At 29.7% G+C, this 22,180-nt stretch overlaps 1 protein-coding gene across 1 annotated transcript in view; it reads left to right on the top strand.

Annotated features, from left to right (window-relative positions):
* Positions 1-2,820, top strand: part of LOC129958623 (homeobox protein DBX1-like) — a 59,860-nt gene extending 57,040 nt beyond the window's left edge. The window contains exon 4 of the mRNA XM_056071221.1: positions 1,952-2,820. Within this exon, the coding sequence (XP_055927196.1) occupies positions 1,952-2,209 (258 nt within the window). The 3' untranslated portion in view covers positions 2,210-2,820. The remainder of the gene's footprint in view (positions 1-1,951) is intronic.
* The last annotated feature ends 19,360 nt before the right edge of the window (positions 2,821-22,180 follow it).

Raw genomic sequence — 22,180 nt, 5'->3', positions numbered from 1 at the left:
ATCTGGGCTTTGTGTAGACGCGCGTTATCGTCCATAAATATGAAGTCTGGACCAAAAGCACCCCGGAACAACCTTACATAGGCTTCAAGGATATCATCCCTATAACGATGTGCATTGGCAGTACCCGCATCGAAGACGTGCAGTGGTGTACGACTGCCCAACATTATGCCACCCCAGACCAGGATTCCTCTACCATCAAATCTGTCGATTTCTTTTACGTAGGAGGGATGATAGCGAGCTCCTCGTTCTCTCCAGATGAAGATTCGACGAGTGTCACTCTGTGTGGTAAATCTCGACTCATCATTGAAAAGAACACGCCCCCATTCTTGCTGTACCCAAGACTGCTGTGTTAGGCACCACAAGAACCGGGCTTTTCTCTTGGATGCAGTCAAAGGGACGCACTCAACTGGTCGCCGGGCATAAAGGGCCCTCTCTGCTAGACGTCTGTATACTGTTTGTCTGGAAATTCTTATTCCAGACGCAGCAGCAAGGCCAAGAGCAAGTTGAGGAGCCGTTGTCAGCCTATGTCGTCGTGCGCTTAATGCCAAATAGGGATCCTGTGCAGGCGTCTTTGTTCTGTGATGGCCTTGGTCGGCCTTTCTGGTTACTGTACCACTTGTTTGGAATTGATTCCACAACCTGGATACCACTTTCGGTGGCACTTGTAATCATCGAGCTACCACCGCTTGAGACTGCCCAGCTTCAAGCCTGCCAACGGCTCTCCATCTCAATGAATCGTCTAAACGATTATGAGAGCTCATTCTCATTGGAAACATGTTAAATTTTTTATTTTAATTCAATATTCACAAAATTACAGACAAAAATGCCAGATGCCTAAACGGTCTAATTTCAGTAATTCCTCAAAAACTAATGCTAAACAACATTTTTTCCCACAACAAAGGTTAATATCATGTTGCCGGTCCTTCACAATATATAAAATATAATTTGTTTAAATTTTACTGGTAGCTATTTATAATTACTTTGAAAAACACTTTTGTGACCTTAATTTTGGACATGAGTGTATTTATTTGCAAGTTATTTATGATTAAATTTCGCTGGAAACTTTTAGAATATCATGGAAAAAGTTCCATGCTAAAAATTGATATTCTATATATCTACTATTTTATATCGAGGTGAATATAGATGAAAGGATATGAAACTAAACAAAAGATACAAGAGTTACAGGAAAAACCAAAATCTCAAATGAGGCCAAATAATTGTTAAATTAGTGGGAGAGAGCACTCATCTCTATTTCTGCATATTTTGCTCTAAAGAGTATCTACTACGCCCAAATCCAAATCCCGACCATTCTTTTTGGCCGATCAGATCCAAAATTTTCATTCATCTTTTCCTAAATTCAAGGCTACATTCCAAATCTGACTTAATTAGTTTGTAGCATTTTTGAATTATCGCCTATATCCACGAACGTCAGACCTTAAAGTAGTCCACTCATTGACGGATTTGGTCCAAAGTTTTGATGTCTTGATACAATTCTGGTGATAAATTCATATACCATATTTCATCTGCCTTGCAAGTTGAGTTTTCATTTATCGTGTTCACTTGCACACAGGCGAACATACAAATTTCTCGCTGAAGAATTTAGTCCAAAATTTCAGATAAATCTACATTTTTGGTGTCAGAACCATATACGAAATTTCGTTTCTCTAGCTAGTCGCGATTCTGAGCTTTCACGTTTACAGACAGAAAGGCCGGCCGACAGGCAGAATGGTTTTTCAGATTCGATATAGGGGGAGTCTAAAATATGTAGACATATGGAAATCCCGAATTTAATTTTTTTAAATAATTGCAATATTTTTTATATTTCTGATGCGAGAAAATGAAAATGACCTTTCACATTTTTGGTAGAAATAGAGTACATTATTTTCTCAATTTTTACTCAATTGTAATTCAAAATTATAACTAAATTTCTAATAGAAATTTTGTTTTTTAGGTCAAGATTTGGTTTCAGAATCGTCGAATGAAATGGCGGAATTCCAAAGAACGGGAATTGCTTTCTTCTGGAGGTACCCGAGAACAGACCTTACCAACGAAACATAACCCAAAACCAGATTTAAGTGATATTGTCCTACGTGTTAAAGTTCCTACCGGAGATGAGAGACCTCGGGATAAAATATCTGACTTATCTTGTGACTGTCCAGAAATGGATGATGATACTTCATCAGATGGATTAGAACTCAAAGTAGTTTAGATCAAAGATACTACTCATTCGACTAAGACTTGGAACATTAAAAGGTCTTACAACGAATGATCAGAATTTTCATGTGAGAATGGCTTAGAATGATTCGAAATTATGTTTATTATTTTGACATTAAGCAGGATCTTGTACATGTTCATCAACAAGATCTTTCATTTAAGCAATGTTAATAATCGAAGGAATTCATTTTTGAAATGCTGCTAGGCGGCATCTTGAATACTAAACTGTTTTTTCAGAGGAAAGAAAAGAACTATATATAAATTATATATTTTCCCTCAGTCGGATATTGTTATTAGTTTTCTCAAAATGACGATCAAGGGATCCGTGCAAATGCAAGGCTAGAACTGTGTATTGTATAGTCTTCAAAATAATATGAAAACTAAAAGATGAAAGACTCTGGTTTAATTCGCCAGTTTTGATAAATAGTTTTTATTTGAAGTTGGCTACTTATTTTGTAAAAGATCTTTTGGAATCTCCTGTAAATTTTTAAATAAGTCAGCTGTAAAACAAATCATGTTTGTAAAATTAATGTAATATGAAACACCTGAACATATGAACGCAAATAAAAGTTGATTATTGTTAGCATTAGAAATACTTATAATAAACATTCTTTAGAACGTTGCTACTGTTATATAGGACATCTCAAATACATTCACCAAGGCATAAAATTCTTAAATTATAGATACTAGACAATGATGAAAATTTTCATATTGCTTTATTAATTAATATTTGTAGAACATTTTACCCATTGGATTTTTTTTTTTTTTTTTTTTTTTTTTGTCCTGGGATTATATAAAAGCTTATATTTTGTGTTTTTGAAAAATATAATACTTTATGGTTTTAAACCACTTTTTGTAACTTTTTACGCAACTTTTTAATTTAACAATCATGTCTATGATCAATATTTTAAAAAAAAGTAAATAAAGCTGAATGCGATTCTGGCATCCTGTCGCTATCTGGACGGCATGTTACATTACATCCAATATTTCTTTTGAATGATACATTAGTTCGCATAAAAAGCTATAATTATCAGTTGTTACAAACATTGAAGAGAATTAAAAATACATTAAAACGAGGATTTAGTATTTAAAGGCAATTCTTAAAAATAAGGGGAAGTTTTATAAATAAAGGGAAGATATATCACTTTTCTTACAGATGGTTATTTTTATTAGTATTATATGAAAAATATCAAATGTTCAAGCATTTCTTAGAATAAATTGTAATAATTTAGTGCAAATTACTGCGAATATACAAGGAGTCTGCTCTAATCGTGGCTCAACAGCTTATTTTAAAACAGTTAAAGATAGATATATACTTCAAATTGGAAAATTACTAAATAATTGCTAAATGAATACAAGAATAATTTAAATACCAAAAAAAAATGTTGATTGCTCTAAATAACATAAAAAACAAGCTATTTTAATCAATAAATCTACTGCTTGAAAAAATACGAAATCTGAATTTTAAGCTAGTATGTCTTATTAGGTATATTTAATGAAATAAATTTGACCCACTAATATTTGAAACGAAAAAAGTTGCACTCTTCTGTGATTAAAACTAATCAAAATATGAAACCTTGAACTCCATTACTTTAACCTATTAAGATTTATTTGGCGAATTTGAAGGCTGTCATTAAAATGGTTTGAAGTTTAAACGGTCTGAAGTGATATTCAAATCTTCATAACTCCACCAATTATAGATGGATTGGCGTGGAAAATTTTTGTTTAAATTATTAGTAGGTCAACAATATTTCACTAAATATGATTAATAGGACCAAAAGACTACATAAAAATTTAGACTTCGCAAGCTTTTCAACAGTACTATCTATAGATTCAAATAACTTAAATAATATAAAAAAACTGTATCTTAAAAAAATTTCAGTTGTAGATACATATCAGTCTTAAACTATTTAGAAATTGTTTAATGCGCCACCATTTTCGTTGACACCCTAAATGCAGATTACTTAAAAATAAGTAAATCTCATTTCTCAATAATGAGATACTCAAAAATAATTAAATCTGACTCAAGAGAAGAATTAATTAATTAAAATTAATTAAATAAAAATTTAAATTAATTAATTAAAGAAATTAATTAAATAAAAATTTAAATTAATTAAAGAAATTAATTAAATAAAAATTTAAATTAATTAATTAAAGAAATTAATTAAAAAGTAATTAATTAAAAATAATTAAATCAATACTCAAAAATATCTGACGTCATTTTTAGAGACAAAGACAAGATATCTCGTCGGTAGCGTTGAAAGTGTTAAATGGCCATTGCACCAATACTGTATACCTTTGTCATTAATTTTAGTTTTTCAGAGTGTTTCGATCACTCTGTGGTAGAGAAACACGCAAACTCAAATAGAGTAAATTCAAGTAAGGAAGAAGACTTGCATAGTTCCAACAAGAGAGATAAAGGAATCATAGGATGTAATTTTGACACCGAAATTTTAAACCTGCATCAAATTAGGAAATAATTGGTTGACGAGAAGAGATCAAAAACACATACAATACTTTTTCTCAACTATCATTTCTTCGAAAATTATGGAAAAAATTACATAGTACATTTAAATAAATCCAATAAATACAAATGTTTTCCGAGACAATGTGCTTGAAATATTTACGAAAATATAAAGTTCGTAAAATATTAGAATACAAATTATTCTAGAATAATTTTAAAATAATAAGAATATCAGCCCTAGTACTCAAAAGTTAAGCATGGATTTGATTTTGTTCTTAACAAGTACAATCTAAGTTTGAGAACACTCAAATAAAACATGTAAAGTATAGAATTTTAAAAAACGCACTTTATTTAACAGTAGAATTTGATTAAAATAAGAATCAATGGTCTAGATATAAAGACAACAGTAATAGTGATCTTTCATTGACGTCATTTTGCTGAAGATCGAGTGGATCTGATGGATTAGTGCCTATTTCTCGGGATTATGTAGAAAGAACTTGCGGACTCTCGAGTCGATTGGAAAACTCATTGTGATCCAGAATACTCCACAGATTGAACCAGGTTTAATTCAATGTTATTGTCCATAAGAAAGACTTCATGTCAGGAAAAATGTGCAGAATGATCAACTGTTGAGAGGAAGAATATCAACTTAAGGAATTTGTTCGAATTATAGATACATCAAATTTGACAAAGCAAAACGGACATTTAAGTTGAAAAATACACTTACAATTTTGCAAAATACAATTACAATACAATTCTGAAACATTAGGATTTATCCTCTCTTGGAATATCTGAAATACGGTAGTTAAAACAATTTTTTTTTTTTTTTTTTGCTAAAATTATTTACGAGTTGGTTTGTCTTCATAATTTATAATACGGATTTTTTATGAATACCTAAAACTTATAATGTTTATCATCTTATGTGTATATCATTTTATTTTTCATTCCATCACCTGAAATAAATAAAATTGGTCTACAAAGTAATTCTACTTCATCGAGCAATCACCTTATTGAGGCACAAATTATATTTATTTTCACAGCCTAAAATTTACGTTTGGTTTGGAAAGGAACATGCCTCCACAGATATCTCTAAGAGTCATCTGTCAGAATGCGCTCAAGTCCGTGAAGTTATGAAAAAACATCGAATTGTTGACTCTTATACGAATATAAAATAGGCTAGTAGATAAAAATGAGCTCCGATCCGAAACAAATTATTTTATACGAGAAAATTGCCAAAAAAATCCGAATCAAAAGAATGAGGGTTTAAAAATAAGATCATGATTTTGTGACGAATACACTTTTTTTTTTCATAAATAGTATGAGCTAAATTTCAAATTTAAGTTACAGTTATATGAAATTCAAATTATTTAATTTAAAAAGGATTTCATAAATTCAGCCTAAAGAATTAAAATAGGGTTAATTGATGTAATATTTCTTGAACTCATGGAAATCAGAAGCAATTCTTGAATATGTTATACATCATATGCATCATATCTATTACAGACCATAATATCAAAAGAAATTAGCAGTATTTAGAACAAACGCTATGGAACATCAATTAGACGGGAAAATACAGTAACCCCTTTTCGAATCAACCTAGGTAAATAAGTTACTCTCTAACAAACATGTCACCAGTATAATACTGCGTAACCTATTCAATACAAAATTAATTCAAATTAACATTTAACAACAAGAATATTTCAAAGATATCTAAATATCATGATTACTGATATTTAGATATCTTTATATATCATGAGTATAGATAAAATCAAAAGAAATTACCTGTCTTTTTTAAGCAATCGACTCACATCGGGAATTCCTTGCGTCGAATTAGAAACTCTACACACTCTTTCCTTCTGAATGCCCATATTCTGAATGATCAGGATTACATTCTGAATAAGAATCACATTCATTCATCATTTTACAATTTTTGTGTCTCTATTCCGCTCTGTCGTGACTTACTAAAGCGGCCGTATGCTATTTCTCTAGTATAAACTAATTATATTATGATTAGAACATAGATGGACATTCAAAACGAATAATTAAACATCCCATTTGGTTTATAACGAAATAAAGATAATAAGTAATATCTTTTCCCTAAATTTTTATGATTTTCTGTCATATGATAATGTGTTGAAAGCAGTTTTTCTATCATAAATCCAATAAGACAACTATTTTCAAAAGAAATAAAAATGAATAGCTATTTTAATATATTATCTTACTTGAATAAGAAAAAAAGTAACTAGTTTTCTAATAATTGCTACCACAAAAACTATAAATAGTACTGAAAAATAAAAACTATCAAGTAAAATTACATAAATAATGTCTAAAATGCATGATATTATTAACAATCATTTCGACATTTATAATTCATTTCTGTCTCAAATTAAAACTATAATCAACTTACAGACTCCAAGGGATGATTTACTTATCGAAGTAATAAAACAACTTTTGTTAACATGAGTTTATTATATTTTCACAAATACCACATTTATTGAATTTGATGAGATTAAGTTGATTTTTCACATTTTTCTTATGAAAACCCCAATGATGCAAACCTCACAAATTCGAATTATAATGATAGATGGAATGTCTCCAAAAAACACTTTTCAGTGTTTCTGCGCATCCTTTACAGAAGAGATTTTTTTTTGTATCAATGAGTACATTATAGATTTTTTTATTTGTGAATGATTACATATCTATAAATTTCTATTCTTAGATGAAAGGCTTTTCTTTTATTACTCCTTTCAAGAACATTAAAATTTTCCTTTTGAATGAACTTGCAAATGGTTTTTAAGATTTCTACGATCTGAATAAGCTTTATTACAGACTTCACAGGTATAAGGTTTTTCTTTCGAATGAGTCCGTAAATGTCTTTTTAAAGCGCTTCTGTCCGAAAATGCTTTGCCACAGACATCACAGACATAAAGTTTTTCTTTCGTATGAATTCTTAGATGCCTTTTTAAACAGCCATTCTACGAAAACGCCTTGCCACAGACATTACAGACGTAAGTTTTTTCATCAGTATGAACAAGCAAATGTATTAGTAAAGTACATTTTAGGGCGAAAGATTTACCACATACTTCACAGGAATAAGGATTTTCTTTCGTATGAATACGTAAATGTTTTTTAAAGCGCTTCTGCCCGAAACTGCTTTGCCACAGACATCACAAGCGTAAGGTTTTTCATCAGTATGAGTTCGCATGTGTATTAGTAAAGCATGTTTTCGGGTGAAAGATTTACCACATCCTTCACAAACATAAGATTTTTCTTTTGAATGGACGAGCAAATGCATTTTCAAATTACATTTTTGATTAAATGCTTAACCACAAATCTTGCATAAATTCGGTCTCGCATGTGTATGAATAATTAAATATCTGCTTAAAGTGCCTTTAGTACTGCATTTTTTTTCCACATATTTTACATTCATGTACATTTCTTTTCGATTAGTTTAAGTTTTCTTCCATATTAAATTCTTAACTTATAAATAGAATTCTCTGAATAATGAACAGATGGGTGTTCAGTAATTAATTTTCTCATTCAAAATTTCTTCAAAAATAAGGGTTTTCATTAAAGTGAGAAACTCAACTCTCCATTATTTTACTCTTTTTGCACGTTTCAGGAAGGAATGCCATACTTGCAATTTATCATTCTCGTTTTCCGTCACTAAAACTTACCAAAGGCTTCAATCAAAACATTTATTTGTTTAACTCCAAAAACAATAACTCTTATTTTGGAGATGTAATTATGTCTCTTTCTTGATTAGAATTAAAATATTGATTATATTCCTTTAAAAAATTCCCTCGGCATTCATAAAAGTCAGAATTTTTTCAATTTTAAAATTATAAAAGTTCATAAGCTTTACTTTTTCAATGAAAAAATTCTTTACTTGAAATAAAATGAAACTTTTTCAAAATCTTATAAATTCACCTGCTGTTACTTCTCTACCAAAGATTACATATGACGTCATGACTTAGGAAAAATCAGCTAAAAAAATCTTCTACACAAAATGTTGTTTTTGGCATTAATAATTCTGACGTGCAAGTATAGAAGCACAGATGGAGGGAAAAAATTGTTTTGCGCGTTGATTACGTGATGTCCTTGCGTATAATTTTTGGTAAAGAATCCGTCAAATTAGTTAACATCATTATGTATCATCATTTCATACTATCCTTTGAGCTTTCAAAGCTAATCAATTTAAGAAATTTGAGAGACCAAAGCTAGAATGTCCACTCTAATAGTGGGTTCATAACTGATTTTCAAACCCTTCAGAGAGAGACATAGAATTCCAGTTGGATAAAGGTTTTAATAAGGTAAATAAATTGATTTCATGTTATTTGACTAAATACATGTTCGTTTGAAACAATTAAAAAGATTTACAGTTTTGTACAAAGTCTAGATTTTTTTTATCATATTAAATAGAATATTCTCGGGTGTCGAAATTTTAAAAATAACAATTTTACTCTTCTGAATTTAAAATTTACTGAGAAATAAACATTTATATATCACTAATTGAAACGACTTTAGAGAATTTTAATATCTGCCTGGAGTATTATCGTTTAGTTATTTTGTAGTGTTTTCGACGTGGTGTTGACTGTTTTGTAGTAATGGAATTCAAATCTTCATAAATAGGCTAGCTTCTGTTGCAGAAAAGCAGATCGCTTTTTTTTATTTAAGTGCTATAAATCGAAGAATATAATTAATAGGACCGAGAATATATAAAACTTTAGGAAGTGCATTTTTCCAGCAGCTCGGTTAATGGCATATTCAACGTAAAATATAATTATTTGCTCCATTTGAATGATTTCTTTCAGTTTCTTTTTTTTATATTTATACATGGTTTCGAAACAAACTGCTTGATGATGATTAGAGTGGACATCTTGTATTCCGCAGAAACGCAGATCGAATTTTCGTTATTTGTTAGAAATCGAAAAATATGATTAATAGTGACCGAGAATATATAAAACTTTAGGAAGTGTATTTGTTCAGTAGCTCATTTAACTGCATATTCAACGTAAAATATAATTATCGGCTCCATTTGAATGATTTCTTTCTGTTTTTTTGTATATATATACTCATGGTTTCGAATAAACTGCTGGACCACGATTAGGGTGGTCACTTTGTATATTAACTTCCAAATAGACAATTATCTGGCCGATTAAGTTGATATTTCACATTTCTCTTATGAAGAAACTAATGACGCAGACCTCACAAATTCGCATTATATTAATAGATAAAATGTTCCCAAAAAAACTTTTCAGTGTTTCAGCGCATCCTTTACATAAGAGTGTTTTTTGTATCAATAAGTACCTTCAGTTTTGCTTTATTTGTGAATGATTACATATCTATAAATTTCTGTTCTTAGATGCAAGGCTTTACTTTTATTATTCCTTTCATGACATTAAAATTTTTCTTTGGAATAAACTTGCAAATGGGTTTTAAGATTCCTAAGATCTGAATAAGCTTTATTACAGACTTCGCAGGTATAAGGGTTTTCTTAAAAATGAGTTCATAAATGTCTTTTAAAAGCAGTTCTGTCCGAAAACATTTTTCCACAGACATAAGGTTTTCTTTTCATATGAATTCTTAGATGTCTGTTTAAAGATCCTTTCTCCGAAAACGCCTTGCCACAGACGTAAAGTTTTTCTTTCGTATGAGTTCTTAGATGTCTTTTTAAATCACTTCTTTGCGAAAACACTTTGCCGCAGACATCACAAGCCTAAGGGTTTTAATCAGTATGAGCCTTAGTAAAGTACATTTTTGGATGAAAGATTTACCACATACTGCACAAGCATAAGATTTTTCTTTTGAATGGATGAGCAAATGCGTTTTCAAATTACTTTTTTGATTGAATGTTTTACCACAAATCTCGCATAAATTCTGTCTCTCATGTGTATGAATAATTAAATGCTTGCTTAAAATGCCTTTAGTACTGAATTTTCCCCCCCACATATTTTACATTCATGCACTTTTTATTTCGATTGAACCAGTGAAAGTTTAAGTTTCTTACATACTAAATTCTTAACCTATAAATATGAGTTACTTGAATAATGAACAGATGAGAGTATAGTCAGTTAATTTTCTCGTTTAAAATTTCTTCAAAAATAACAGTTTTCATTAAAGTGAGGAAGTGAAATCTCCACTATTTAACTCGTTTTGCACATTTCAGAAAGGAATGCCACTCTTGGTATTTATCATTCTCATTTTCAATCATTAAAACTTTATAATGGCTTGAATGAAAACATTCATTTGTTCGACTGCAAACACAATGAGCCTTATTATGCAAAAGTAATTATGTTTCATTCTAAATTATATTAAAATGTTGATTAAATTTCTTTTAAAAAAACTTCACTCGGCATTTTTAAAAGTTAGAATGTTTTCAATTTTTTAAAATTATAAAATTTTATAAGCTTTACTTTTTTAAAGAAAAAATGCTTTACCGGAAATAAAATGAAACTTTTTAAAAATCTTATAAATTCTCCTGATGTTCATCTACATTTCTCTATCAAAGATTACATATGACGTCATGACCTGTGAAAAATCAGCAAAAAATTCTTCTATACAAAACGTTGTCATTGGCATTAATCATTATGGCTTACAAGTACAGAAGCACAAATGGAGGGGAAAATTTGTTTCGTATGTTCATTACATGGTGTCCTTAGGTGTAATTTTTGGTAAAGGATCCGTCAAACTAGTTGTTTAATCCCTACATCATTATATATCAACATTTCATACTATCCTTTGCTCTTTTCCAACTGATCAATTTGAGAAACCACAATCGGGATGTCCATTCTAATTGTGGGTTCATAGCTGAATTTCAAAACCGTCAGAGATAATCATAGAATTCCAATTGAAAAAAAGGTTTTAATGGCGTAAATAATTTTATTTCATATTATTTGATTCAATACATGTTCGTCTGAAACAATTAAAAGATTTAAAATTTTATGCAAAGTCTAGAATTTTTTTAACATATTTAATAGAATATTTTCGGGTGTCGAATATTTTAAAAATAACAATTTTACTCTTCTGAATTTAAAATCCACTGAGAAATAAACATTTATATATCACTAATTAAACGATTTTAGAGCATTTTAATATCTGCCTGGATTATTATATTTCAGTTATTTTGTAGTGCTTACTCGACATGGTGTTGACTGTTTTGTAGTAATGATATTCAAATCTTCATAAATAGGCTAGCTTCTGTTGCAGAAAAGCGGATCGATTTTCTTTATTTAAGTGCTAGAAATCGAAGAATATGATTAATAGGACCGAGAATATATAAAACTTTAGGAAGAGCATTTTCAACAGCTCTTTTAATGGCATATTCAACGTAAAATATAATTATTTGCTCCATTTAAATGATTTCTTTCAGTTTTTTTTTTTTTTTTTTTTGTATATATATTCCCAAGGTTTCGAAACGATCCATCCTAATTCCAAGTATAATCGAATCCAATTCCATTGTGTCGATGTTTAGAACTTCCCAGTCAAATGTCACTAAAATATGCATAGTTAAACTAAAAATTTTCAAAGATTGTAGGCAAGGTAAATCTAATTATCTAAACCCCATATTTCTTTTTTCGAAATTTGCCAATTATTCATAGCATTGTCTCAATTGACATAAAGACATTTCTAATGTACAGTAATTCAATTGAAGTTGCCATTATATATAAAATATCGAGTATTTGTTTTTGACGGATCTCTTCTATATAATTTGAATATAGACAGAGCTAGCATCATATAAGTTTAAATCATATTTGCTTGCTTTTGTCGTAATAAACAGAAGGCATGAAGAATATTATATCTATCGTTGTCCTTTTCATAAAATCGTCCTTTTTCTAAACATGTAGCAATGTATTGGCCTTATTCCTTTTTTTATTTCTTCTTTCTTTTTATCGTATTCGTTTTCTAAAATATTATATTAATCTTTATTATCATCCCCTTACAAATTTTTTGCCTCCGTTTTCAATTTTTACTGTTGTTTCATCAAAACTTCTTTTATTCGTTTTTATTTTATTAGCAGAGATCTTTACAAAGCGTTTTCCAGAGATTTTATCTTTACTTTCTGATGAAGCTTTTGAAGGCTACCTAGATGATTAAGCTTTTTCAAGCAAAATGTTCATTTAAAGCACACGAAAATCACATCATTTTGTAACAAAAAAATAAAAGTATTGTTTTTAGCTCTTTACTGAGTACATGTTCTGTAGGAACGTAGCGAAGAGGAAATACGGATAGCGTGTCATTCTCTCCCCCTCCCCACCAATATTTTCCCCCGTCGACAAAATTTGGAAGAGATAACCAATATAGAGAAGGAATAATTACACTTAGGAAAGTTCTAGTTTCACTTTTTTTAATATGGTCACAAATAAAGCAACAAAACATTAGAAAATAGCTCTGAAAAAAGCGCGAAAGTGTTTTTTGTCTTTCTCTAAAATGTCTTGAATAAAACGCATTTCTCAACTGGTTAAAACCTCACTGTTGCTTACTTCATTCACCAATCCTAATTATACATTGTTCCCAATTACCCTTCCTGACCCTACTTCTAATATTCATAGATTATTATACTAAATTTTCTAGTTTTAAATCAAGATAAATCGTAATTTTAGTCAACTATTTGTTGATTTTTTTCATGTTATTACAATATTCTCCATGTAGTTGAGTCAGAAAATGAAAAGGATCAGGAGCCAAAACAATTAATGAGAATCGGTATCTCCCATGCTTCATTATCTGTCTCTCGCAGGTTTCTTTTTCTATTGATACGCTTTATTTGCATTAGAATTACAATTTAATAATAGATTCTTGTCTCATGATATATAAAATGTTTTATATAATACATACTAATACATTTTTTTTATACTTATGGAAAGCCAACCATTTGAAATTTTGCTTGCAATTAAAAGCCATTTAAAGAAAAGTTCAAAAGTTATTTGTGATTCAAAAAAAAATCTATAGTCATTGAGAAATCGGATAAATATATTCAAACATGAAATAAATTATTTTATTAATAAAGCATAAGAATTTTAAAAAAATTGTGTATCCTTTCAGAAGCAGAAGAAATAATAATGTAACGATAACTTTTCACCAACACCCATTCAAAATATCTCGTTCTGTTATCACTTTTACATGCATGTATTTTCTAATCCTCGCAAAGCATTAAATTTAAATCAATTCTATGTGCAGTCCAAACATTTTTAAGCCAGTATAAAATTTGGGGACAAAGAAAAAATATTAAAAAAATAAATAAAAATGAAAAAAATAAGAGATTAAGAACCCTATAGACTCCGAAATAATACATTTCAATGTAATGTCCCGAGAACCAATAAATAAATTCAACCACTGAGCGAAATTTGATTTCGGTAGTCATCCGAGGGGGGAAGCGAATCCGATTGTTCCTATTTCCCTTTTTTATTCTTTCCTTTCATGTGCACGATCCTTCTTATATGAAGGGATATTCTCCGGTAACATTAGCGTACCCATTACGCCCTACGCTGTCGGTAATTTATTTCAAAAACGATTCAAAATGCTATTTGATTCGGCGTTGACCTCTGCAAGGGACGTGATAGGGTCCGGCCGGTTGGAAAAAAGCGTCCGGGTACTTGATGGATGGCAGAGAATGAAACAGCGAAACCAAATGGACTCAACGCTGTGTGGGTCAGAAGGACGCAATCTAAAAATAAATTTAGAAATTGAATTTTTCTTCTTCATGAATCTGTTCAGTTTGTTGGGAGCTTTTGTTTTCCAATTATATTTGTCGAATCGAAGGGGAACGTTATTAGGCTGGGTCAGCTGCGGTTTCCAGATGCATTGTCCTACAATGTCCATTACGGCTAGTCGAATGTCCACCATATGTCGCAATCGTTCGCCTTTAAATAATTGAGAACGGATTTAGTATAACATAAAGAAACTTTTCCATTAAAGGCTTCTTGGCTTTTTCTTTTTAGTGACCACGGTCCGGAGAGCCTTTTTGACCATTTAGAGCTTAAAGAAAAAAAATGGATGCTTTGCTTATACATTGAAAGAAATGGTTTTCCAGTTTCCGATGTATTTTCGTTCAAGTAGGATTCGGACACAATATTTTCCCCACTTAAGTGAAAACCAAAGGGAAACTTTCAAATGTCCGAGAAATCTTTTCTTTATTATTCATCATTTAAAGTTCCCCATTTTATTTTTTCTTGGAAGGCTTTGTCTATTTTTACTTTAAAAGTAATAGAAAAGGATTTTTCAATATATATTATGATTTGGTATGCTGCTTTCGAAAATGCGCCTTTCCTCCAAAATCTAGAATTTTTAAAATGTCAATATCTTGATGTTGCTTGTCCGAATCTCTGCGAGTCACTACTATGCATTTGCTTTGTCAATATATTATTATTACATTGATAAAGCAAATTACTTATTTATGATAAACAATAAGGTGCTATATGATTATCATAAGATTAAATTGTATTATATATTACTTATAATCATATATATATATTAATTGCTTAGTTTTGTTTATAATGAATCATAGCATGCGCCAATTGTTTTTTATCTGGAACCTCCTCAAGTAGAATATTAAAACTGAGAGTTAGCCAGTGTATGATATTGCATTAGTAAAGTCAAGGACTTCGTTTTTCGAAACAATCGACATACTGTGGCTTAGCAAATTATTTTCTAAGAAATTATTCATATATCTATCAAAAATTATTTAGCCCTTAAATGCATGATTATTTGTTTAGAATTAAAAAAAATCCTTTATTATAGGAAAATAGTGATAGGCTACGTAAAAAGTAAGAAAAATTCGGGTAATAATAGGGTACATTTATTTTGAAAAAAGTTGTATGTAAACTTTTGGCAACATACAGTATTTCCCAAAAATCTAACTTATATCTAATATAGTTTTCAAATACAACATATAGCTTACCTGATAACAGATGAAAAATAATTTTTTAACAATTAGATTAGATAAATCACAACTTTATAGGGAACTCGACAATAGAAACTATCTCTTCACATAACATCTTGATTTTCGTCACCCGCCACATACACATGATATAAAAATAACACCGATATAACTTATCCACCAAAAGTAATGTGAACTTTTTTCTTTCATGCATGATTTATTGTCTATGGTTATCAACAGTATTTTTGAATAAAATTAAATGGAACTGGATGTAGACAATTGACAACAATATGCATTTAAGGGTCAAATCATGCTTTTGTTTTAATAACCTATTATCTGATAAGACATTAAATTGTAAAAATGTTTTACTTTAATTGTTTTCATTTACATAAAAAAGTTGTCTATAAATTAATCTAATTCTTCGGGGAAGAATTATTTTAATTCTTCTAATTCTTCAGAACTATTCATAAAGCAGTAAAAACGAATAAATTCCATTTCATTTAATTAACCTCATTAATGCTCATTTTTTAATCTATTAAACAGAGGATGGATATCGTACTTTAGAGCAGTATCTCCTGGCAAGACTTGCCGCTCAGTTGGTGCAATATGGCTAAATCTGGGTTTTGTGCAATTCACGCTCAAATATATTACACAATACATTCATTATAAGAAACAAGAAAGATTCTTGAGATAATGATACTCTAATCTACAGAATACCAATTGCATCACAGATAAAATATCAAAAAGGTCAACCATTAAAAATATCTATATTTTGTTATATAGAATATTTTAATTATGTGTGCAATAAATTCTTAAAATGAAATTTACAATTAGATGTAAAAGAAAGTTTTTCACCAAGACATGACATACTGTCTCAACTAAGGAAAGAAATAAACCATACCTTCTATTGCAACAAATGAGACAGTACAGTGATCCAATTGTTTATATGTAGCAATTATTCAGATTTGAAGAAAAATTAAATAGGAATTAATGCTACTCTCTATTTATTCCACTAGATAACAAATTCAAAGCAATTTAAAAATCTGCTTTGCTTCTATTTCTAGTAGTTTCTTCTGCAATGAGGAGTTAAATTATAAGGTATGAAGATCCAGATAATATTTATGCATTATATAAAAAATAAATACAGCTATAAATAAAAAGATTTGAGCTTATACTATTAAATGAATTTATTTCCCACTTTGAAATTATATAAAAAAATACTCTTACTTACGTAAGAAAACGTAGAAATTGCGTATCATTTCTTGCATACAGTTTGACAGGCGATGTTATTATGTTGTATATAAATGAGTGCTTTGTTAAATAAGTACTTTCGTCAAAAAATATTTAGACTTATTCGTAAATGTATATAAATAAAGATCAACAATAATTCGAAATTAAAATGGGAAAGTAAACAATTACATGATATTGGAAGGTTGAAATGATCCAATATTCAAACTGAACTGATATCAGAAGATAAAGTTATGATCAAATAAATAAAATGACTCCCAATTGTTTTATGCCACTCTTGAAACTCAGCTCTGAACAAAAATTCGTACATTTTAACCTCAATCAAATTTTAAACAATGTTTACCATGGCAGTTAAGAATTCAACTCGCTATCTTATAAAGTAAGACAACCAAAAAAACCATTTAGAAGTATATTACACATAAATATATGGAGAGACAGTAGAATGTCATAGCATTTATGCCCAAAAGAAGCGAAAATCGACACTCTCATTTTCGTTTATTTCTCTTTTTAATGCAATGCTAAAGTTCTTTGCTTTATTTTTCATACACTTTGCTTTAAATGTTTTTTCGAAGTAATCAATTTTTATTTACAATGGATCAATTTTCTTTTGGTAAACATCATTTATTCAAGCAATGTTTATTATTTTTCAGAGAGAAAAAAAATCATATCTTAAAGTACATTATTAAATTAATGTCCCTGCATTAAATGAAAACGAATCATATTAAATGGAAATTAAATCCTGCAAATTTTAATTCTTTTGAAACACAAAAAATTTATCATTTGAAACTGAAAATCAGAAATATGGTTTGTGAAAATTAGAAGAAATGTTTTCTAAATATTTTTAACAGCATCGTTTGTTTCTGACTTTTTTGTTTCTGTCCAAGATTGCAACCGAGTTACGAAGGAAGTTTTAAGGATTGTAAGAAGAAAGTTTTAATCTAAAATATTGAAAAGAAATGTGATAGTTTCCAAAATATAGTTGTAGCCAAATTCTCACGCAAATAGATAATAATGGCCATAAACGCGAATGATGTAGTCAGGATTATTAGTCTTTTTCTCGCTGAAAATAATAATTAATTAATTCATTTAATTTTTTAGATGCATATGGATATTTTGATACTTGATGGCTTTATAGTTTTCCAAACCAGCTTTACAAAGGCTCAGAAAAGAAAAGTCGTAGTAGGGTTAAACAGAAAGGAAGTAGTAGGGTCTTCAATAATCCACCACATTTTTTTTTTTTTTTTTTTGAAATTGATCGATAATTATTGCAAACTGCTGGATGACTTTTTTTCTCTATCCGATGTCTTTTATGATTCTAATTATTTACATTTTAAAAATATATAATTAATTAATTATTTACATTTTAAAAATTCGGGACAACTAATTCTATTGAATGGTGAGTTTCTAAGAATTGTTGACTGCTTTGAAAGATTATGAATACTAATCGCTTAAAAAAAGATTGAAACTTTCGTTTAGATTCCTGTATCAGGAATTTAGCCAATTTTATCCTACTGAACAGCTACGAATTTAGACAGAAAAAGAATTTTTGACTTGAACTTTAAATTTACGTTTATTAACAAATTTATTTTAAATATTCATATATTCCAATTAGTTATTGCAAACAAACAAGCAAAAAGCATTTCAATGCGTTTTATCTTACTTTATTCTTTTTATTATTTTTAATATTTTATTATTTCAACTGAATTTATTTTAAATAAATTTAATCGCATATTCATTGTTAGTTAGTTATAGTTAATTAATTATTTCAAAGAAAAAACACTTCAGAGCAATCTATTCTGATAACTTTTTGTTATTTTTTTTCTTTCGGCTTGTTCCTTTTGCAATAAAAAAAACTCTACATTTGTTCAATGTAAACCATATTTTATCATCAAAGAAAATAGTTTTATCTAATATTCATTAACTTATGAAAACACAAAAAGTATATTTTTTTTAACTTGAAAATAAGAAAAGAAGTGCCCTTTAAAATTTTAATAACTTGTAAGTAATAAACATTTTAGTGTGATTGAACAGCCCGGACTTAATAGAAATGAATATAATAATGAAAAAGATCCTCAATACTTTCATATGGAATAAAACAACTTAAACATGCTTGATTAATGAACACTAATTAATTTTACTAAATAAAATGCTTTATAGTTAATTAGTAGTTTTGTTACATTCCAGGTAATTCAATGAGTAATTTCCAATGTTTTAAATAATTCAGAAACATTTTTTATTTCAATTTAAATTGAATTAACTTATAAAGAGCAAAAAATATCGAATTTGTTATAAAAATATATCATCAACCATCGATTTGGAAAATCTGAAATATTCCTTCAAAATAGGCTCCAATATGCAATTACTGATTTCTAAAGAAATCCCATCTAATTTATTTTTTTATTCCATCTAGTTATTTTATTTTTATTTTTATCTGAGTCTTTAATGTTAACTTACTCTCGTATGAGTGATTCATAAAATCTGATACCTTTATAGCAACCGCATTGAAAAAGATGAAAAACTCGCAACATACATTGATTTTATTTAACCTATTGACTAGTTCTCAAGTGTCCAATTTATTCATTAAATCAAACTAATTAATAGTAACGATCTTTTACATCAATGACCTTGAAAAAGCCGAAAAACTTTCAAAGTGCCTCAATTTTGTTTAACTTATTAACTGTTTCTCAAGTGTCCAATGTATTCAATAAATCAAACCAATTAATAGTACCTCATAATAATAACCATGATCTGCCAGCACAGATTGTTTATTATTATGAATTTTCATCTCATTTGTGACTCATGAAATGCATTATACATCATAAAGTACTTCATTTATAGTATCAAACCAAATGTTAAAATATCCTTTTCTAATGCAGAAAAATCATTTATGTAACATACCCTTCTCATCTGCAGAAAATACATTAGCGCAAAATCCTTTTCTTAAAACTTCCCCATAATAGATTTCCTTCTCTTATAAATACATAAACGAAACACCTTTCTTTTTAAATCTGCATGAAACATTGTTTTCATTAATTTTTTTGCAGTACTTAGAGTCGACATCGGGTGTTTGTATCGGCCCATCAAACAGATATATCAATATTTTAAAATAAAGTATCCTCCAGCATTTTATTCATTTTCGTAGCTATTACATATTTTATTTTCCAGCTTCCCTTCCCTCTCTTTGAAATGCTTTTTCTTACCTTAGGAAATATATTCACGGCATAGCCCCCCCCCCCTCTCCTCCTCCTATTCCTTACTCGTGAAAACGTAAATATATAATTCATTTCAGTCTCTCTCCGAACAGCAAATCCACTAAATACAAATCAAACGTGAAAAGTCGGCTCGCCGCGTCCCTAAAGACAAATCAAAGAGGCAAGCTTCTTCGGGGAGGGACTCTAAAAAAAAACTTTTTTTTTTTTCTCTCCCCTTGCCAGAAAATGGAATCTGATGAGAGACAGAGTCGTCATTGAGAAGATGGAGATGAGAAGGCTCGCGGTTGTACAATATTAATGGTTGTAGCTGATGGTCTGCAGGAGAAAAATGCTAATGTTTGTGTGTGCAACAGCTGGAGCGGCAAGGCGCGAGTCATTGTCAGAAGGATAGACGCAGGTATGAATGATTCAGGAGAAAAAGAAAGGAAGGAGAAAAGTCCACCAGCTGGGGCTGCATCCGATCGGAATTGCATTCACCTTCTAGTGGCAGAAAAGAAGCTGTCAGGAGGATGATGGCTACCCTGCTGAAGCAGTCTTTTTTTGACCACCCTCATGAATGTCCGAGACACTCAAGCCCCATGGGTTCACCAGAAGAACAACCACATTCATTCCGGTTGAAAAATCAGAGATGTTCATTTTAATCAGGATATTTTTTTATGCATAATGCCAGATAAGAGAGAAAAAGAATCCAGAAAAATTCTACATTTAAAGAAATGTAAATATGCTTTTATGCAAGACAATTACATCTAGTTTGTTTAATTTAATTGATAACAAAATTCACTGCAGAGTTGTATTCATTTTACTAAGAAAAGGAAAGATGACAATTTTAACCGTATTTTTTTCTAATCGATCATGCCTGCCATTAGCCTCAGTTAAAATTCCCAATAACCAGAAATCCCAGTTTAAAAAAAATAAAAACGGTTCAAAATCAAATGATTTTTAAATATATTAGTTTGATTATAATGACTAAAAAAGCCTTACTCACTATATAAAATTCACTATTTTATAAATACTATCTATTTTAAAATCACTGTTTGCTGAAAAAGAAAACGCATTCATTCCGGCGGAAAGATTGGAAAACGTCAATCTAATTTAAGATATTTCATATTCATAGCGTTTTATGATACTTATGCCAAGTATTCAACTAAGGAAGAGATCGAAAAAAATATACAGAAAGAATGAAATTTAATTACATTATACAATCAGCAAAGGTTGATAATGTGTTTATAACGAGTCAGCTGACTAAGGAACTCTCTCAGAATTAACGGTTATCCTGAAATTGTCGGATGATAAACACTTAATTACATTATATAAGCGGCGAAGATTTTTGCCGCATTTTTAACAAGCCAAATATAAAATCGCCTTATCCTGGGATAAATCCCAGCTCTCTGGTCAAAGAAAATCGTGCATCAACCACCTTGCCAGATTGTATGGTTTCCGCAATTTTTGATAAGTGTCACAAGTTTGATCTGTGAAAATCTGAAATAAAAGGGAACTCACATTTTAATCATTTTAACGTTATGCAAACGCTACTATGTGGCTTAATTTAGCTGACTAAAGAAACTTAATTCACTTTCACTAGAAAGTCATACTCCACAGTTGAGTTTCATTAATGTTGGTGAAAACTCGAAAGATGTAAATATGAATTGCGATGTATCAGGAGGTTTATTATCTTTAGAACTCTGAAATAATTAAAAAGAAATTAACACCGTCACTCTTATGGACAGTAATACCTTATTATTTTATTAGATATTAAAAAGTTATTTATGCCAGAACATCCAAGTAATGTTCATTTTGAAGATGAAAGCAAAGATGTCAATAACTTTTATCAAGGGTTCTAATCAGAACGTTAATTTTTGCTGTCAGTGAATCACAAAAATAATCAAAAATACAAATCAATAAAGTAAACATCATTCTTTTTTTTTTTTTTTTTTTTTTTTGCAAATAGTTTGTGTTGTTACTTTTCAATAATCTCAGCATGGTTTTTGAAGACAGCACATTTATTTGACATAGAAAACGAAAAGAACACAGGTATTGACAATTACGCACACAGCATCTTGTTCGCGGGAGGAATGGTGCCGGAACGAAGCGCTAGAAGCGTAGTCACACAGATATTCCTACGCGAGAAAAATAGTCCGCTCGCTTCATCCCAACAGTTTGCATTAA

Source organism: Argiope bruennichi, chromosome X1, assembly GCF_947563725.1.
Source record: "Argiope bruennichi chromosome X1, qqArgBrue1.1, whole genome shotgun sequence".
Taxonomy (NCBI): domain Eukaryota; kingdom Metazoa; phylum Arthropoda; class Arachnida; order Araneae; family Araneidae; genus Argiope; species Argiope bruennichi.
This window is presented reverse-complemented; position numbering and strand designations above follow the sequence as displayed.